We start from the raw sequence: 21,583 nt of genomic DNA, 5'->3' as shown, positions 1-21,583 counted from the left end.
GAGTCAAATATCAAGTTAAAAATATCCTTTCAGATTCTGAATGGAATTGTTTCAATATAAATTTTAATTTAGTTAGATCTGTTAACCATAATTGAATCTTCTTATCCAGGAAACATGTTACTAATCAGCTCTTATAATATGCCCGTCAGCTGAGTGTTATAGATTTCTTCATATAGGTCATATGCTTTTCTCTTATTTATTTCTAGATATTTTACAGGTTTTGGGATCTGTAGTGGGTAATATCTTTTCCCATTATGTTTTCCAGCTAGTAGCTGCTTATGATATATACTAGAGGCCTGGTGCATGAAATTCGTGCACAGGGTGGTGGTGGGGGGGATCCTTCAGCCCCGCCTGCACCTTCTCCAATCTGGGACCCCTTGAGGGATGTTAAATGCCTGTTTAGACCCGATCCCAGTGGGTCTAAATGGGCAGTTGAACATCCCTCTCACAATCCAGGAAGGCTGGTTTCCAACTGCCTGCCTGCTTGCCTTCCTGATTGCCCCTAACCACTTCTGCTTGCCAGCCTGATCACCCCCTAATTACTCCCATTTTTCTTGGGATTTATCTTCTATAATTGAAACTTTGTGTCTTTGAGTGGAGGCCTGGGCTGACCAGGACGTGTGGAAATCTTGGCTTCTGTTGTTGGAGAAACCCAAGCCTCTCAACTGCTTTCTGTGGCTGCAGCCATCTTGGTTGGGCTTAATTTGCATACTCACTCTGATTGGCTGTGGCTTGAGTGGAGTGATGGTTAATTAGCATATTACTGTTTTATGAGGTAGGATACATAACTAGCCACATCAACCAATATTCTTTTTATTTCTAACTAGAGGCCCAGTGCATGAAATTCATGCACTGGAATGGGGGTGGTGGTGTCCCTGATCCCGGCATACCCCCTATTACAGTCTGGGAGCCCTGTGATCAATCATCCCGCAGAAGGAGGGCCAGGGCGCCACGATGGATCGCCCCGGCAGAGGGAGGCCCTCCCCACCCGCTGCAGTGCTGCCGCAGGTAAGCCTGGGCCTCCCTTTTTGGGGCAATCATGGAGTTCCAGATTGATTGCCCTGCTGGCAGGGTGATGGCTGGGCCCCCAACCAATCGCATTGCACCCACCTTGGCAGGCCTGGCATAAGTGGCTACCCATAGCATGGTCATCTGGATGGTCGTTCTGCTGTTCAGCCATTCAGTCAATTTGCATATTATGATTTTATTATTTTACATTAGTTCTAGTTCAGATTTTATCTAGCTGTCTAGTTTCTTTATATTTGACATATATTTATTGGAATTTGTCTAGGTTTAATTAGTTGTGTCATGTATGGAGTGGAGATTTTTAGTCAGAAGATTTAGATTTTTACTGAGATCAGTAATTTTGTTATAGATAAACTCTGGTTAAACTAAAAGAATACAAAGTAGGCAAAATGCCTCTCTAACCCACTGGCATAGAACATTACAACCTCATCTCCTTTCCTAACCCTGTTAAGTGCTCACATGCGCTTTCTCTTTTTGGGCATTGTTGGTGGCAAATATGTAAAGGACTTGTTCAAAGATTGAAGTAAAAAAGTGTCAGTAGGGTTTTATAACTGATTATTCTTTATATTGTGTTTAAAGCCACGAATTCTTGTCCATTAGACAACGACCTGGTAGCTGTTCAGAGTTGTCATGACTCTCACTTTAGAAGCCACGCTCTTCTCATTGGTTGTTTCCTGCTCAGTCTGACTTACAGAGTGCTTAATTCTTATGGGTGCATCTGCTTATCTTGTTAGGAAGGCAGTTTAACCAGGAACTAACAATTTTAGTGGCGAAATGTCCTGATCAAGACAAAATTTTTATACTGCTTAGAGTGTTTATAGTTTGTAAAACTAGTTGATGCTTATTCTTGTTTCTTCATTCTTCCAAGATAATATTAAACAACAACAAACAACATTTAAGGAAAGTTTCTTATGTAATATTAGATGCTTTTGTCTAATTTGTTTACATTTCTTCTGTAGTAAAATACATTCTTTATGTTTGTTGAATCTCCATTTTGTATCATATATTTTTATCATTTTTATATTTAATATTTTGTCCCTTTCTTCCTTCAATCTTGGCTAGTTTTATGTTTGTCTTCTATATGGCTTACTAGATTTTTTGCAGTATAGATTCTGAGCTTTATAAGTTTTAGTGCAATTTTTTTAATTTTTAAAAATGTATCTTTATAGTTGAGAGTATATAAAATCTCCCCTATTGCCCTCACCCCTCCACCTGGTTCCTGCTCCACCCCAGCCCTTCACCACACTATTGTCTGTGTCCATGGGTTATGAGTTTTAGTGTGGTTTTCAATTGTATGAAGCCATTTTCTCCTTCTTCCCTACATTACTTTAGTGAGTCTATCTATTTTCTTAGCTCATTTTTACTTTTTTTTTGTTTTTTTGTTTTTTTGTTCTGAGAGTCCAGGGTGTTTTTAAAAATTTCATTGGGAGCATAAATAATGTGCTTTCTAAAATTTACTTTATGTTTACTTATATTTACATTAAAATTATGTTCTTTACCTCTTACATACTGTATTAATTTTCTTCTATAGGGCATAATACGTTTATGGGTATCATTTTATCTTCATATTTATACATTCTTAAATGGAAAAGATATATTTCGACAATGTGTTTGCCAATAAGTAGCATGGATGGACTTTCTAGGATCCTTTTAATGTTCTCTTGTATGTTGGGATCCTTCTCTGAAATCTACAGTTGAATGGCTGCATTGGGTAAATTTAGATTAGTGACCCAGCAATCTGAAAGAAGTTGGGAGACATGGGATACCCAAGCTGGGAAGTTTTCTCTGTGCTTGGTTTATTTTATATACATGGGAAAACTGCTATACTATAAGCCATTTTTCCATAGCTAGTTTTTTTTTTTTCCTTCTTCTTCTGGCTCCCCCTCAAAAATACCGTTTGGCTATGTCTGACCTCCTTCCTGGAGCTCCTGCTTGCTGTTTCAGGCAAAACCTTATTTCCATGGGAGAGTCAGATTTCTAACTCACTTCATTCACCAAAATAAACTCCAGATGGTTTAAAGATTTACATGTAAAAAATTAAAACTTTATGAGTACTCAAAGAAAAAATGGGAAAACATTTATATACTCTTTGTGTGGCAATGTACATTTTAAGTCCAACACAAAGGCAAATTAAATTACTGATAGATTTAACAATTTAAAAATGTATAGCATCTCTATGTGAGAAGGCTTACTTCATATACACCATTATATGGTAAATACAAATACTTATAGCATGATTTGATGGTCAAGGAGTGATTCCTTATGTATAAAGAATTTTGTAAACCAATAAGGAAAATATGAAAACCCTAATAGAGAAATGAGCAACATTAAGAGGCAAGTCATAGAAAATAAAATGAAAATGGCCAGTAAAAAACATTGGTTATCAAATAAATGTAAATTATAGGAATGAGTTATAATTTTCCACATTATATTGATCAATATAAAGAAAAGGTAATAATACTTTTATTCAGCTCAGTAATTTTGTTATAAACTCTGGTTAAGCTAAAAGAACACAGGCTAGGCAAAATATTATTTAGTACATCATGATCATGGAAATATGTCTTTCTAAGACATCATTTTTTTGAATGGTTGCATATTTCCTGGATTGGATATAACATGATTTCTTTCCCCATTGATAGTATGTTATTTTCATTTTTGCCACTATAATAAACATTCCTTTAAGTATGTGTAAACTATGGTAATTATATCCACAGTATAGATTATCAAGATGGGTTTGCTATAAGTTAAAGGACTGCAGAAGCAATTCACATTTTTATCAACAGTATATGAAAATGCTTTTCTCTTACTTCTAATTTTCTCTATTACTGGGTATTATTATTTTAAAAAATTTACTCAACTTAATGGGTAAGAAATTGAATAGCAATGCTATTTTAATACTGTATATTTGTATTTTCTATTCGGATTATATTTTTGTTTGTTTTAATATTTCTATTATTAAAATAGGAACTCTTTATAGTAATAAAATTTTCTTGTTCCATTTTTTCATCTTTGGTAAATATTTTCCTTATTGGTTTACAAATTGGTTTATATTTGTTTGACTGTTTTTTCTTTTATCTAGCCAAATATGTTTCATTTTTCTTGTAGAGCATTTGGGCTTTCTACCTTTGATTAAAAAGGCCTTGATTAAAAAGTTTTCCCAACATTTATTTTCCTAAATTTTATTTTATTTTTCCATTTGTGTTTTTATATGAAATGTTTCTTTTTATCATGGAAACTATTATCCAATTTAATTTACTTATAGATGGAAGTTAGTTTTGACAGTATTTTGAATAAATGCATTTTTATTACTGAAATAAAACTCTGTCATATTAAATTCTTGTATACATTGGCAACTACAACTTACTTTCTTTCTGTTAATTGAACTATTCTAGTTTTTTAAAAATACCATATTTAGATCTTATTTGAATTCTGATTTAAACAAACTAATAAATAATTGAACAAACTAAGCAAACCATCAAAACTGTATATATATTTTTTAATTCTCATGTGAGGATTAAATATCCCCATTGTTTTTAGAGAGAATGGAAGGGAAGGAGGAAGAGAGAGAGAGGGAGAGAGGCATCAATGTGATGACATTTTAGTGAGTTAGGAATTAGAGGCCTTTCTTTTCATTTCTAGTAGGTGGTGCTATAGGACAAGTTTTTTTATTTTTTATTTTTTAATTGTTATTCTTACTTAGCTTTTGGAAGTGTGCCCTTCTCACCCTCTGCCTCCTTTGTCAGAGTGGTGGCCTGCATCACTGAGGTTGTTGTGGTCACCAGGTTGGTAGGTGCCACTACTGGGGTCACAGTCACCACAACCACTGCCAGGGGGCCATGTTTCAGTGGGTGCCTCCATTACTGGGAACGTTGGGTTGGAGGGCACTGTTGCTGCTGCTCCCCTGGTTTTGCTGCTGCTCCTCTGGTTCACCCACCTCCGTGAAATCCAATTCGCCGATCCTCAGATGTGTAGCTCTGTGGCTCTATCCGGTGTCCTGGGGTGCTGGGTGCAGAAACCTTTGTTGGTGTGAATGTCCTACTGGTTGTAAACTGAAGGGGAGAAACACGGGGAACAACTTGCACTGCTCTGATGACGAGGTCACTCTTTCCTTCACGTTTCTTCTTGTCTAACATCTATGGGAGGAAATGAAGAGTTAATTCAAGAGCTTGGGTACCTCTTTGTGAATGTACAGTTCAAGTCTACTGTTGAGGAGTTCCATTGCCAAGCAGCATGTCTGGATGGAAGTGGGGGTGAGAAGGGCTGATAGCTTGGTAAAAAGGCTGGTTGTAAGTAGTTGGTTTTGATGGTTACCTCGTGCAAATAGCCTGGTTCTCTTCATTGTTTAATCTGCAGCATCACAAGAAGAGTTAGTGAAAGAGCTGTATTATTCAATGCTTTTGTCATGCCAGACACTACCATATATTCATCAGTTTCTATGTTTTGTCTCATACTCTTCTTGAAGTTTTCCTGTGAGGCTGATATTACCTGTGTTTTGCAGAGGAAGGGAAGGCCCAAGGTAGTAAGTTACAGAAACAGTAGCCTTTGCTCTTAACCTCTGCATTCAACTCTTTTTCCCATGTGACTGGTTATAGTTTTAGGCGGGAGAACAGAAAACCAAATGAGCACTTAGTAAATGCTAAGTACCATGGTAGCGAAATAGAAGGTTACTGTGGGAGAACATGGATTGTAATGAGATGAGAAAACTTTAGGAAAATCAGATGCTGAGGTGAATTTTGAAACGCAAGAAAGGGTTGATAAATGAGGAAGACGGGGAAGGGCATTCTGGTGACAAGAATGTGAAATTATGTGGGTGGGTAACTCGATGGGGTGCATTACTGCTACTAGCGGCAGTGGGAGTTTCTTGTAAGTGGTGATGGGGAAGGAAGGTATAGAAGTGGGCTGGAGTCAGATCAGATCATTTTGAGAAATTTCCATGATTGAAGAGTACATTACATTGTATTATTATAAATAAAGCAAGTTTTAGGAATTACAGTTTATAGCTGTTTGCCCCAGCAGTACTTACTGTTTTTGAATGAATGGCTCCTATGAGATAGGTACTGTTATTATCATATTAAAAATAGGATGGCTGTGGCCCAGAGAAGTTAGAATGCCTAAGTCACAAAATAGCAAGCAGCAGAGCTCACACCTTAACCTATGTGCCCTTGTCTCTGGCCCATATACTCAGCTGTGCCAACATTTATTAGAAGCATAATTTTAAATTGAGTGTCTTTTCACATTTAATTCTATTATTATTCTTTGGCATACTAATCTTCCAGGACTCCAAGGACTCCAAAATGTTATGACTAGTGACTACAGAAAGATATTAATGTTATTGCTGATGCATCTCATATCCAGTAAGAAAGTGCATGTCAAAATTTATGAAATCACAGATTATTTTATTAGAGATAGGACTAAAATATGTTTAGCAGCAAACATTGAAAATATATTTATAAATCGAATTGTCAAAAGCTTTTGTTTGACTTTCCTTTACAGTACCTGTTTTTCAAAATAATTGGGGGAAAAAAATCTTCTTGTAAATGGTCAACAGTTGCTTTTAGTTTCCTTTTACTTTCTAAAAATGTTACCAAGAACCTACATGCCACATTTTACTTAATTGCATTTTTATGGACCAGCCATTAACCTATTGAAAAAAAGTAGCTTAAATGGAAACATTGACATAAACCTCATTACACTGGCTCCAATGTGTTGCTATCATAAAGCATTCATCTTCTATATGTGTATGTTTTCATACGATACTATTGAAAAGGTAATGGAAAATTAACTTTGCAATGGAGAATTTGATTCTGTGTAGATATTTTTAAACACTCCAGCACAGTGTATGTTTACAACATCAAGGGGTTTATTTGGAATTAAGGTTTATCATAAATTTTATGATATTTAAAACAGATTTTACAACTGGCCATATATTATTATATCTGCTCCCCATTTTCAAGTTTTTTTTTTTCTTTCTTATTTGTTTTGGACAAAATATTTGTTCTGTGTCTCTCTTTGGGCTAGTCACAGTCTATTTATAATTAATTTTCAATTAGAAAAAAAAGAAGTCTTTGTATTTCAAAGTGATCAATTACAGTTTCCTTTATGAATTATTTTTTGACATTTAAATTTTAAAACATGCTCTGATGTGGTGGGCTAATGTGTTAAATGGTAGGAATAGTTGAGTCTGAAATAATTTTAAAGATACTATTATTGTTAAGATCATTATCATCCTTATCATCTCATCAACATCTATGGTCTTATTGGTGTGGGCAGAGAAACTTGCCTATTTAGTTTTCATAAAGAAAAGAAACCAGGCGTGGGGAACTGAAACAGTTGAGATAGTGACAGGAATATGGGAATATGTGAACACTTGGAGGTAATTTATTTCCATACATACTTGATATATGTGTAGATATGTGGAAATAGTAGAGGCGGAAGAATTTCATGTTTGAGACTCAATAGTCATTGCTTATCAGTCTAATCATTCTGCATCCTGCATATCAACTCGTGAAACTTGGGAAGAAATCAGCACTTTTCCTCTAGATCTAGAGCTTCTACCACCTTGCGGTTGCTTTGCAAAGAGGGACTCAAGAGAATTGACCTTTTTAAACTCTGTATCTGTGGACAAATCACTCAGCTTCTCTGTGCTTCAGTTCTCATACCTGCAAATGGAGATAATAAGAGTGTCCAGCTCATAAGGCTGCTGAGAGGCTTAAAAGCGTTTTTATATAATAAGAATTCAATAAATGTTACTATTACGGTTTAAATAGTGAGCAGATTTATTTTAAGTTATTTTGAACCAGCATTGCAGAGCAGAGCTGACAGACTCTGGTTCTCATCTTTGTTTCTTATTTAAGGGTGTTCAGCTAAGCTCCTGTAAACTCTGAGGCCTGATTTTCTTATGAGTAAAGTGGGATAATAACACGGGCTTGTTGGAAAAAGGGGATTATGTATGTAAATTGCCAAGCATGGAGTCAGACCCAATAGTGTGTGCTCGATGAATGGGAACCATTATAATTATTTACAAAAAACACAGTAATAATTAGATCGAGTGCCTAAGGACACTATGTTTTTACAAAATATCATTACTTTACCCAACAACATAAAGAACAAAGGTCAGTGTTCTTAGAAACTCGTGTAGTTGAACATTACCTCTCAGCCAAGAGAAATATATTACAGAGTAAGTGGCAGTAAATGCTATGTTCTATTTATACATGATGAGGGTGCTGTGAACTCTGGAGCCACATTTTAAATATCATGTGTGTGAGGGCTTTCTTGTTTTTTACCTTATAAAATGTCCTCATTTTAAATGTCTCTAAGTGCATGTAAACATGTATAAAATAGGCCCAAACACGCACAATAAAATAAGCAAGATCTTCCAGACAGACCATTTTCTTTCTTTTTCACTGTTTTATTACAATCCTCCTATCAAGATTTCATGTTTGATCTTAAAATCACAGAATTTTATAGCTGGAAGGAACCAGTCCAACACCCTAAATTTATAAGTGAGGAAACTCTGACATGGCAAGTTTAAGTGATCTGCCTGAGGCTCTTCAGTACGTTAGTGGGAGAATCCTGGTCTCCAGCCTCTGAGCCAGAATATTTAGGGAAGAGAAATGACAACTGGATCCAGACAAAGGGGAAGCTTTTATAATTCAGGAGAGGTGGTTTGGAATCCTACTAAAGTGGCTCTCAGCATACACATGCATGCCATAAAGCATACAGCTGAAAGAAAAGGAGGAACGCACGCTGGGGATGGCTGTGGTGAAATGACTTGGATAGATTAATAAACTGTTTATAAAAGATAGTGTGATCTAAGGAATGTTCAGGTAACAATAATCTAAGGACGTCAGAACCAGAAAGGCAAGTGCCAGGTAAGTAGAGGGGTAGTAGATTCAAAGTCAGAAAAGCAATGGCACCTTAGCTCCCAGGGGAGGCTCTGCCAATGAACAGCTTGAGGAAGTTGCTTATCTTTCAATGCTTCTGTTTCCTCAACGGTACATCCTATCTAATAAGAGGGTAATATGCAAATTAACCATCACTTCGTCACAAAGATGGCGGTGCCCATAGCCACAAGTTGGGGGCGCCCAGTCCCCTCAGCCTTGCTGGAGTCTCCCAGCCCTGGGGCGGGGGGGGGGGGGGAGCGGCTACCGCTGAGAGTGGGCAGTGTGAGTGGCCTGGCAGAATGCTTGCTTCATCACCATGGGGACTCCCTGGCTGCAGAGGGCCTCTGGGGGGCTGGGGGGCTGGCCCGCAGCCTCCACGGCCAAGTGCAGGCCCAGAGAGGAGATGGCAGCCTACCTCCCAGGGAAGCAGCAAGTCTCCCAACAGCTCCCTGCGGTTCCTGCTGGCTCCCACGGAAGTGGCGGGCGGCCTACTACAGGTGATATCACACGATGGGCTTCTAGTTTATAATAATACCTATGACTTATGGTTATGCTGATAATAAAACAAGGTAATTCATGAAATGTACTTAGCATTGTGCCTGGCACATATGGTAACCACTTACTAAATAATAGCTGTCACTATAATTACCAGCGGTCCATGTCTTTGTGGTGGGAGATCTGCTACAGGGAGATGAATGCTACCCCGAAGACAGTGCTTAGAGAATTTATTAAGTTCTCAGAGTTTTAGCAAAGTCATCCACTCGGTAGGATAGCAGCCTACTCTGGACGGATAAAAGGAGAGAAACTGAGGTGAATCCTGTTGCCTTGTTTCTTGAACTTGTCAGTAAGGCGGGCATTTAGTATTCTTAGGGAGTGCAGTCTAGGGGATGGTGTGCTTTCCAGTATATACAAGTGAACTGAATATTTATTAGACTCAAGAGGCTCTGAATCTAAGACAAATTCCAGTGATTTTATCCTGAATAGACCCAAAGATGGTCACACTGGTGTACTTTCCTCCTGGGCTCATTTAGAGAGATGAATTCTAAATAACGTCAGATTAATACTTATTGTAACGAATTACTTTAAATGTGACATTTTCAAAAGGGTTGTTTTTTGGGGGGGCTGTTGTTCCAAAATTAATTTTTAACTGTTATGATGATTGGATATAGTTTATTTAAGGTTTAGGTTCTAAAGTGCTGCTCTCGGTTTTAGTAAGGCCAATAAAAATCCACCTGAACTTCAGACTACTGAGGAGCAAATTTGTTCCCATCTCAAATTTCTGATATGCTCTAAGAGACATGGAAATCTGTGGTTCTTCTTAGTACTTTGCATGGCTTACTTTCTGTCTTTTGTTAATGGAATTTCATGGGAGCTCCATGCAACCTGAAGCAGCTTGAGTCAGTAAATCATGTATGTGGACATGACACATGTTCAGCCTGTCCATTAGAGATCAATAGAATAGACAAATCTACAAATAATAAGTCACATTTATCTGTCCATTTCTTATCACTTTAGGTCTTCCCAGATTCCTCTTGGAATATAGATATAAACATTAAAAACTAAAGCCAAAATACAGTCATAAAAAGAAAACTTTGAAACAAAGTGTGACAGAACAACATTTTGTTTTTATTAGCCCTCTCATTTATCTCTTTATCCACTGGTTCATACACTTGTACAGTAGACCTCTTGAAAGTATATTATTCTTATTTGTATTTCCAGTGCCTAACATAGTACCCATAAGAATATACGGTAGGATACAATAAATATGTTCTGAATGAAGGAATAATGGTGCTTTACTTTAATAACCCTGGGATAAGGAATAGCCTTTACATCTGGAGAACTTTTGGATGTTTTCTGCTATGGGCCGAAGACTCTCTTTTTTATATTGGTAAGAGAACCTGTGTTTGATCAAATAAGATAAATGTGGAAATTCTTTGAAAGTTGTAACATGCTCTGCCAAAAGAAGGCTTAGTCAGTACGTTGTGCTATTACGTTGAGAACCTGGAAAGAGCACACCCTCTCAGAAAGGACCAAAGTCTAGGAAAATATTGCAATAACCAACTCTAACAAAGGCTAAAGCCAATTTTTAATAAAATCAAGGAAGTCTTTTAGGTAATTCAACCTGGCGACCAGAACAAAACTTAACAGCAACACCCTGGAATTTTATAGGAAGTTAACGTAACCCAGAGGCTAAGCAATATGTCCTTTATAATGTTTAACACATAATTGAAAATTTGTAGATTTGATAAAGTTGCAAAAGTGACTGATATGCAAGAAATAAAATAATCAATGGAGGCAGACAGAGATGAACCAGATATTAAATATAAGAGGCAAGGACTCCAAGAATAGCCATTATAAATGTGTTAAAAAATACTAGTAGAGGAAAAGATGGTCAAAATGGTGATGATAAAAAGATAGGCTATTTCAACAGAAATATAAAATTAATTAAATGGACATTAAACAATACCAAACTATATCAGAAATTAGAACTCATTAGATAAATTTAACCACAAGTTGCACACAGTAAAACAGTATTAGTGAATTCAGAGAGAAGTCAATAAAAATGTCCAAACTGCAGTTCAGGATAGAAAAAGTAATGGGATAAAGAAAAGAATGGAAGCAAAAAAAACCAAAAAACCAAAAAACAGTGTAAGATGCATGTAGATCATGCTCAAAAGCTCCAACACATGTGTTATAATTTCAGAAGGAGAGTACAGAGAGAATGGCAGTAAGCAATATTTGAAAAAGTAATGACTGAGAATTTCCCTAAGCTGATGAAAGATATTAACCAGCAGATTCAAGAATCTCAGGCAACTGAAAATTGTCAACATCAGAGTCTAATGAATCTTCTGAAATGAGGCCAGAGGTGGAGAAAGTCATATTATCTTTTGAAAAGCTACATAAAGCATAATGACAGATTTAAAAAAAAAAATCTATGGAGCCCTGGTTGGGTAGCACAGTTGTTTGGAGCATCCTTGGATGCACCAAGGTTGCGGGTTTGATCCCTGATTGAGGCGCATGGAATCTACCAATGAGTGCATGGACAGATGGAACAACAAGTCAATATCTCTCCCTTCCTCTCTCTCTCTAAAAAATAATCAATAAATATTTAAAATAAATCTGTGGGAGCCAGGAGACAATGCAATGTTATTTTTTAAATGCTAAAATAATAATAATAAAACCCTGTATGGTATAAGACCATATGATATTAATATGATATTCTGTCTTGACATCTGAAGCCAGGAGGCCTCAAGTGGGCCTGATTGCAAGTTCCTGTCCGCATTCCGCTCCAGTAACTGAGGTCCCCTAGCCAAACCAAGTCTCCTTAACTGACAGACCAGGCACAGTGTCAGTTTATTCCTGAGTAGTGTTTCAGTTCCTGGCCAGCTATTGGAATTACCAAACAAGTGAGTCACCTTCTGTGAGAACCAGAGGATGCCCTCCCTTCTTGGTGCTATCAAGCCTGCTTCCCCCTGACCCTGGCTGTTCACTTCGTTACTGAGTGCAGTTCCCATGTGGCCCTGTGCGTGCAGCGTCCTGCTCCTCTGGGCTGTGGGTAAATGTGACTAGTGAACTGCTGTTGATCCTATCTGTCCAGTTTTGGGTGTTGTGTTTGGCCATCCCCTTACCTTAGGGCAGGGGAGTCCTCCTTTACCCATGAGGATAGGATTGCTTAAATGGGGGAGAGGGAAAACCTTTTTCAGCAGGAGGAGATGTTCTTGGCAGACAAAAATACATAATCCCTATATCTGCACTGATAGCCAGCCATCTGCACTGCACTGCCAAACTGGTCATTAAAAAATTGAACTGCTGCCGAAACCGGTTTGGCTCAAGTGGATAGAGCGTCGGCCTGCGGACTGAAAGGTCCTGGGTTCAATTCCGGTCAAGGGCATGTACCTTGGTTTCGGGCACATCTCCAATGGGGGATGTGCAAGGGGCAGCTGATCGATTATTCTCTCTCATCGATGTTTCCAACTCTCTATCCCTCTCTGTAAAAAATTAATAAAATATATTTAAAAAAATTGAACTGCTTTCTTACACTTACACCAACAGCTGTTGCCCTTAAAACCCTTCCTCAGCCCCCACCTTAGGTTCTGCCTTCGCAACTCACCCAGATTAGTTCTGATTGATCAGTTTCTATGCCAGTCAGCATCAAAAGCGTCGCCTCCTAGGCAGCCATTGGCTCCTGGCCATTCACCCAGATTTGGTTCTGATTGATTAGTTTCTATGCCAGTCAGCCCTTGCCTCCCTCCCTCCCTCTCTCTCTCCCCCCCCCCCGCCCCCCCCCTCTTAGTCCCCCCTCCCCCAGTCTTGCCAGCAGCTGAGCATACCTTCAAGAGATCAGCAGTTCAGCCCGCTCACCAGCAGCCTGGAGATTGGCCTGGAGATGCTGACTGGCATAGAAACCCACCTATCAACTTAATTTGGGTGAGCTGAGAGAGAGACAGAGAGAGAGAGAGGAGAGTTAAGGGACTCCCTCTCTCTCTGGGCCTCGCCAGTAGCCTGGGGCAGCTGCTGATTAGCCCTGCCTCTCTCTCTCTTTAAGAGGTCACCAGTTCAACCCGCTTGCCAGTCCCTGCCCACCCAAATCTGCTGCACGCACAGCCAGGCATTCGGTTGTCCCTTCAGTCATTTTGGACATTACGTATCCTGGCTCTTTTTGTATAGAGATGATTGTGCAACACCTGAACCTAATACAAAAGAATACTGAATGAAAACTGTAATTGACAAAAAGTTAAAAAATATCCATTGATAACTTATGAAAAATATAAATAATTTAAGATAGTTTCCATTTTCTTTCTTGCCATTGCCTCCATACCCAGTATTAATAACCAAGTGTTTGAAATCCTAGATATGTTTGATTTGAAATGAGATTTAATTGATTTTGAAGAACCTTCAAGACATCTTTGAGCATTCAAACTTTCTGTGGAATTGGGAAATTCTGGCCTATATCTGGGATATAACAAGGCTATTCTAAAATTCAAGGCAAGGGCTGGTATTTAGAAATGGGTCCTCCAAAAGGCATATACTCTATGAAAATATGCAGACAAAGCCAAATGGGTAGTATGTGAAATAGGTATTCCTGGGCTTATTTACCCTTTCATAGACGACACTGTTCTTGACTTGTAAGCACTTTGTGCCTTATAGCCATCTGGCTCGGCTAGCTCTAACACCATAAGGTGAACTGAACTATTAGTGATAGGAAATAGTGCTCTATATTTGTCACAATGTACCCTCCCAGTCCCCAAGCCAGTGACTGCTTGACATTCCAGAAAACATTCTCATGGCAGTGAGTTAAACTTCATGGAATGTCTTTTTCCAGTGGATAATGAAATCATTTAGCATGGGTTACCTTTTGTGGAAGAATGTGGTGTTAAAAATTAAGTAACCCAAAGGCTTTTTTTTTTTTTTTTTTTTTTTTTCTTTTTAAGTAGACACTACCAATTGGATGCACTTTATTTAGACCAGAAAAAATACTGATAAATCAACATGGGTAGCTCATGAGGGTGACGCAGAAAGTCCTAGTTTTTATTTTTTCCATTCGATCATCTGATAGATTGAGTTGATACAGAACTTCCTCCTGTGGTTTTTATATTTAGAAAGCTCAATAGTTAGGGCATTATCAAATGGGGCCAGCATGCCCAGAAGCTCAGAAAGCAGAGCATCTGGGAAGAACAGACACTTCCAAGAACAATGGGAATTCCAGACTGATCCTCTTATTTCTCTGCCTTCACATCTGCTCACTGTTCCCTGCTCCTGTATTTCCCATCTCTACCCCTCCGTCATTCAGGTATGGCCACACTTTACATCTGAAACTGCTCCGACTAGAGGGACTAATCTCTGAACCCCCATGCTCTTTACATATCTTTCCGTGTCTTTCAATTTGATGACTTGTGCCATTTCCTTGGGACATCTAATCCTTTACCAATAAATATTTTCTCAGCCTGAAAAACACATCCCTCCAAAGAGAGGTTTATCATAACTAGAGTGTGAAGAAAATCATGTCATTTCTTCGTGATCTTCCAGCCAGTGACACTGGTCACCCTTGGATAAGCCCAGGCCACAGAAAGTGGCATCTTTCCTCAGGAATCATAAAATCTGGTCTCCTGTGTAGAAAAGCTTAGTTCTGGCTCTGTCTTTTTAAAACTAAAGATAAATATCACATGATCTCACTCACATGTGGGATATAATGAACAATATAAACTAATGAACAAAAATAGGCCCAGAGACATAGAACCACCAAACAGACCATCCAACCTTATAGGGAAGGCGGAGGAGGGTGCGAGGGTTAGAGATCAGCCAAAGGACTTGTATGCATGCAGATTAGCAATGGACATGGACACTGGGGCAGTGGAGGCTTGTCCTGGAGGGTGGGAGCAGCTGGGGAGGATTCAATTGGGAGAAAGGGAGAGACATATGTAATACTTTAAACAAAAAATACAAAACAAAACAAAGCTATAGATATTTGCTCCTGCTGCCCTTTCCCATCTTTTCATGCAGAAGTGATTGCTTTTTCCCACTTGAGGCTTGACTTCCTTACAAAAGGAAGAGACCCCCAGTCATGAGTGTTTGCAGCTCAATTTTATGCGTTCGATCTATGATGGAAAGCATGCTAGTATAGAGAGTGAGGCAATAGAGGATGAAGAGTCAGAGAGGAGTTGTTTGTAGAGTGGATGAGGGCCCGGGTACCAGAATCTGAGGGCTTAGAATGCACATGGGAGTTCCTTTTATTCAGACCCAGTATATAGTAATTGTTTAATAATAATAGTTTTTATTGAGTTTCCAGCTTTTATCAGCAATTATTCTATTCCCCTCCTACTGTGGCTCTCACCTCACACTGGAATGGTTTCACTTCAATAACCACTGAATGAATGGAGCATTTTATTTATTTTATTTTATTTAAAATTTTAAAAAATTTTATTGATTTTTTACAGAGAAGAAGAGAGAGGGATAGAGAGTTAGAAACATCAATGAGAGAGAATCATTGAACAGCTGCCTCTTGCACACCCCTCACTGGGGATGCACCCGCAACCAAGATACATGCCCTTGACCGGAATCGAACCTGGGACCCTTGAGTCCGCAGGCTGACGCTCTATCCACTGAGCCAAACCAGTTTTGGCTGGAGCATTTTGCAGTCTGAACTTCCCACCTTGCATGTTCAGTGACTTTCATTATGAGAATTTTTTGGCTTCACAGCATTTCTTATGCACTGTCCTAGCCATAGTCTCCCCCTATCTTCACCACCTGTTCCATCTCAGCCCATTTTTCACTGCTCAGTAACATTATGGGTATCTTTCCTAAACTTGTATCTCTTTGTCATATCCATCTGATAAAACCCTAAATCTAGTGAATGTAAATACTCATTTATCCCAAATAACTGAGTGATGATGGAAGGAAGCCACTTAATTAGGCTCTCAACACTTCAGCATTACAATTGTGCTGCTCTGGTTACTCTGCTCTCTCTGTCTTGGTAATGATGCAGGTCTCCACTCCTTTCAGCCTTCTATAATAGTCTCCTGTCTCCCAGCCCTCCTCTCATTTGATAGCTTCCCCTCTTCCTTCATCAGAAAGCAGAAGGATCCAGTGTGAACTTTCACCAGTTGACATGGGGGCTGGCTTTGCATCGTGCTCTGCCTGTGCTCTCAGTTCCTTGCTCATTCTTTACTTCTTGGATGTTTGCATGTGCTGCCTCTGTTTCTTTACGTGTTACTCAGTCCTTGATCCACTTCAAACCGAATTCTGTCTACATTGTGATACCAGGGCCACATTCGCTGAGGTAACGAAAGACCTCCTGTGGGCATTACTTAATGCCCATTTTACTCTCTGGCTAACTCCTCTTCTGCCCTCTTTCAAATAGGGGTGTTTGAGCAGGGTTCTGGAAGACATTAGTTAGAGCAGAACCAAGGTCATTAACATGGGAGTGAGCCCTGCTAAGAAAGATAGAGGGCATGTTTCTCAGAGGCAGGAGTGAGAGAAGAAACAGTAGGCAAAGATACAGAGAGATTTTTGCAGAGAAAAGAAGGAAACTGAAGGAATGTATTTATTTAAGGAAAGTGGGAAGGAGTCTTTCTGAGGGTAAAGTTTGGTTCCTCCAAACTCACTGTGACCAAATGTGGAGAAGAAGGTGCTGAGAAGTTCTCCAGAGAGGCTCGGATTATGGGACGTAGGAATGTCGATTACTTATCGGAATTGCTGTCTAAATGTCTGTCCCAAAGGTAGATAAGCCAAAGAAGTCCAGGATCCAGATATGTTTATATTCACTTACTAAAGAGTGAAAATTGTGCACACGTTTGCATCTGAGGTTTTCAAAGATGAAATGTAGCTGCATCAGTGCATGCGTCCACCCTCTTTCCCTTCCTTCTTTTCTTGCTTCTGCTTTCCTTTTACTCATCTATTCATATAATTTGTAGAAAACAATGTACCCTCTTGCCTTGCCCTACATGAAAAAAGTGGAAGCAAAATATAAAACTTTGGGAAAATTCAACATTATTCGTGTTATAATGAATACAGAATTTCACATTATGAGCTGTAATAAAATTCTAGGATTTTCTTAATTTTCCTAAATTATTTCCCCCTCCCATGTTATAACATTGGTAGGGCCAGATAGTGCTTTGGAAAAAAATCCCAAATGAAAGCCACTGTGCAAATATAAGTGGAAAATATACGAATTTGTTGATACTGACTTAATAACATTGCTTTAAAACAAGCTTTTTATATAGGAGTTTTATAAAGTAAAGCCAACTTTTGTGGTATTCTCAATATATAAAAATTACACATTTATGTGTGTTATTTTTTATTTTAGGCTTTTAAAACCAAGGATGGCTATCTTGTAGTTGGAGCAGGAAATAACCAACAGTTTGCTACTGTGTGCAAGGTAAGTTGTAATCTTTGGGATGGGTGGATGACATATGCAAAAACTCATTTAGCAAAAAGCTAGGTAGGTTTAATTTACCTAGAACAGTGTTGCTAAGTATACAAGCAACTCAAGAACCCCCCGTGTTAGACTTAAGTTAAAGTATGCCATTTTCATGCTTATAAATACCAAGTACAGGTTCTGAAGCAGCAGTCTCACTGGTTTACTTTTTCTGAGGTATCAGGCTGTATTTTGAAATGAAGAATGATAGTAACTTAAATTATTCTAAAACCTGACCTGTCTGCCAGTCCAAACAAAAGGAAACAACAACAATAACAAAATTAAAGGGATCTTCAACACTAGTTTTCTTTTCTCCCTCCCTCCTCCTTCCCCTCCACTTTCTCCCTCCCTCCCTTCCTCCCTTCCTCTCCCCTTTACTCCCTTCCCCCTTCCTTCCATCCCCTCCTTTGTTCTACAACGTGGGTCTAATTAGGCCCAAATATAATCTTCAACCAAATTTATCACCAGGAAATTTTGTAAAAATTTGAAGTATTTTAATGATTACTTTTCTGCAAAATTTATGTTTTAAGTTTTTAGCAAATTCGGTTTTATAAAAAAACGGTGCTCCTCAATAAGGCCTTAAAAAGTGGCCTTGGAGCCAAGACCGGTTTGGCTCAATGGATAGAGCATTGGCTTGGGGACTGAAGGCTCCCAGGTTCGATTCCGGTCAAGGGCATGTACCTTGGTTGCGGGCACATCCCCAGTGGGGGGTGTGCAGGAGGCAGCTGATCAATGTTCCTCTCTCATCGATGTTTCTAGCTCTCTGTTCCTCTCCCTTCCTCTCTGTACAAAATCAATAAAATATATTAAAAAAAAAGTGGCCTTGGAATCATTTAAAGTAATTTTATGTTGAAGATACTCTTTTTTAAATTAAAATATATATTTTTATTGTTTTAAGGAGGAGGGGAGAGAGAGAGGGAGAGAGAGAGAGAGAGAGAGAGATTGAAACATCAATGATGAGAGAGAATTATCAATTGGCTGCCATGCCATGACCAGGAATCAAACCATGACCACTGATCAATTTTCAACCGTACCAACCAGGCTGAAGATACTCATATTTTTAGCAATGCTTTAGGCATTTAAAAAAAATTTGATGATTTGCATTTATCTAGGTTCTTTTTGGTCTTTTTTTTTTTTTTTTTTTTTTTTTAACTTAAGGCCTTAGATTTCAGTTTACTTATTCCAGTTGTAATGCCATAAATGTAATCTAGTTCTTTAAAAACAAATGTGTGTGTGTTTTTTCCTTGCATATATGCAAAGGCCTCAACTACTGAGGATGTTTTCTTTGATTGGGACACTTTTTTTTTTTTTAAACTAACTATACTATCATGAGCTTTCAGTTTCATTAAAGATGCCTATGAGTTTCTTATAGGAATCTTATTTATTGTGGTTAACTTATTATGTACAAAACTTATTTATTACCATGCCTCTTTCGAATGAGAGGTTAACGAGCAGAACTAAAAACCACAGCAAAGGGGTGGGAAGTACCACAGAGAAGGTGACAAATGGAGATAGTTCTGATTGGAGGAAGGGCTGGAACATCTGAGGTGGAGAAGAGGAGAGCTTTTATAATGGTTTCTCTGAATAAGTGTAGAGAAAATTGATTCATACATTTGATCTGGGATCAAAGAATCTTTATTGTGAACGGTCAATGTTAAAAATATGAAACATACGGAAGCTGTTGCCTATTAAGTCATTTGTGTACTCTAGCTCCAGAGATGTAAAAGCCAGTTCATTGCTATAAACGAGTACAGATTGTCTTCCTGGGCCATATGTTTTAGAGTTTTCTCTTTCTAGAAAAGGTGGGGGAGGAGAGGAGAGAAATTACTGGTTGACATATTCTTTTCTGTTGAAAATAACTGTACTGAATTCTTTTTATTTTTGATTCATTATTGCTGATTAATTTGAAACTTTTGAACTTCCTCATAAATATCCATAAGAACATTTATTGGAAAAGATTTTTATTTCAAAGCAGGATATTTGCCATAAATCATAGTACTAAAATATGAGTTATCGCTGAGTGTTATGACACATTGTTAAAAAAAAAAGACTATCAGAGGGCTTTGGGGAATGGCATACTGACCTTGTTTTTTCCATATGTGAGTTAGGAATGATAATTCCTGTTTTGAGCCATTAAGACAGTACCTATAAAATTCTGAGATCTTCAGAAAAAATCGTATATATAAGATTTTAATGTTATTTACATCATTTACTAGGCATCTTGAGCAAACATTGCAATCTGATTGGCCTTTTTCAACCTTCATAATTATATCCTTACATGTAAACTTGTTTTCAAAACCTTTCACCTAAGAAGTATCACCTGTGTCCTTATTTACTTTATTATTATTAAATAAAAAAACTCCCAAGAATTTTTGTTTTATTTTTTAGAGAGACAGGAAGGGAGAGGGAGTGGGAGAGAAAGAAACATCGATTTGTTGGGCCTCCCATATGTGCCCCAATCAGGGATCAAACCTGCAGCCTGGGTATATGCTTTGACAGGGAATCGAACCTCTGGCCCTTTGGTGCATGGGATGATGCTCCGACCAACTGAGCCACTCCGGCCAGGACACCTGTATCCTTATTTTGATGCAAGATTTTCCTCCTCTCAACTGTAGTGGATGGGTTTCTTCGAAGTATTTTTTTATTCAAATATATCTCATACTAAAAGGCCTGTCATTCAAACTGGCCTTCTAGAAGATGAGATTCCCCAGTTTTTGACAGTGAGCCCATCAAGATTGTTCTTTTGCCAGGTAAGAGCCACTTTGAAATATATAGCCACTCCACTTCCCAACCTCCTGGGGAGAAATGTAGCAATATTGCCTGCCACAACCGAGTAGAATTCACTACTAGGCCTAATCTCTTCCCAAAATAAAATTTGATAAACTGCTTCACTAACACTTCCTGGAGAGGTTCCCGTTAGGGATCTCTTATTGTCCGGGATTAGAGTGAGGGCAAGAACATAGGGTTCAAAGCTTGGAGCTGAGAATATCTTCCTTCATATAAAGTGAACCTTGCTTTTTAAAAAATCCTATTTTATGGCCCTTAACATGATACAGAAGAATAAGGGAATGGAAGCACATGTAAGCTATTTCAAGCTGATTGATGCCAACTCTAATGGGTATGCCTATTTGAAGTATATTGACATCCTTTTAAAAGTTATTTGGAGTTCAAGTTTCTTTTATTGGAAGCAATATGCATTGGCTCCCAACTTCAGCATGCATAGCAAATGTCCATCCTCAAAGATTTTGACTTAGTATGTCTGAAATGGAACACAAGAAAGGATCACTGAAAGGGCCCACACACAGACTTGTCCAACCTGGGCACGGCGAAAAAACCAGTTTAAAGGGCACCTATATATATGGGAAGTAAATTCATTTACTAGCCCTAGAGCATTTGCCAAACATGAGGGCAACTGTGGGAACTCTCTCTGATGCCAGAAACACAGAAGAGCACCATTTGTTTTGCTGTCACTCCACCTTGGTTTCATGAGCACAAACACAATCCAGAAGTTCTAGGCAGCTGGCCAAAGCCATCCCTGTGTGCTCCAGACCCCATGCCCACACCAGCTCTGTGGCTGGCCCCTGGACTCCCAATGGTGCAAGCCCCCTTTAACTACAGGTCAAGCCACGTGCAGTGCAGTTTGTCCCCTGGGCTTACTGAAGCCTCAGTCTGCTCCAACTACAGCTCCATCTGACCTGCCAAAGTGGCCTTGGCTCAGCTTGCCCACGGGGACTGCCTGTGACCTGTGCTGGCCCCAACC

At 38.7% G+C, this 21,583-nt stretch overlaps 1 protein-coding gene across 3 annotated transcripts in view; it reads left to right on the top strand.

The window, feature by feature from the left end:
• Positions 1-21,583, top strand: part of SUGCT (succinyl-CoA:glutarate-CoA transferase) — a 424,567-nt gene that overhangs the window by 110,209 nt on the left and 292,775 nt on the right. For all 3 annotated transcript variants that reach the window (XM_084896420.1, XM_084896422.1, XM_084896421.1), the window contains exon 10: positions 17,713-17,784. In XM_084896420.1, the coding sequence (XP_084752546.1) occupies positions 17,713-17,784 (72 nt within the window). The remainder of the gene's footprint in view (positions 1-17,712; positions 17,785-21,583) is intronic.

Source organism: Pipistrellus hanaki (assembly GCF_964339955.1).
Source record: "Pipistrellus hanaki genome assembly, chromosome: 10".
Lineage (NCBI taxonomy): Eukaryota > Metazoa > Chordata > Mammalia > Chiroptera > Vespertilionidae > Pipistrellus > Pipistrellus hanaki.
Note: the sequence above shows the minus strand (reverse complement) of the source record. Positions and strands in the feature narration are given on the sequence as shown.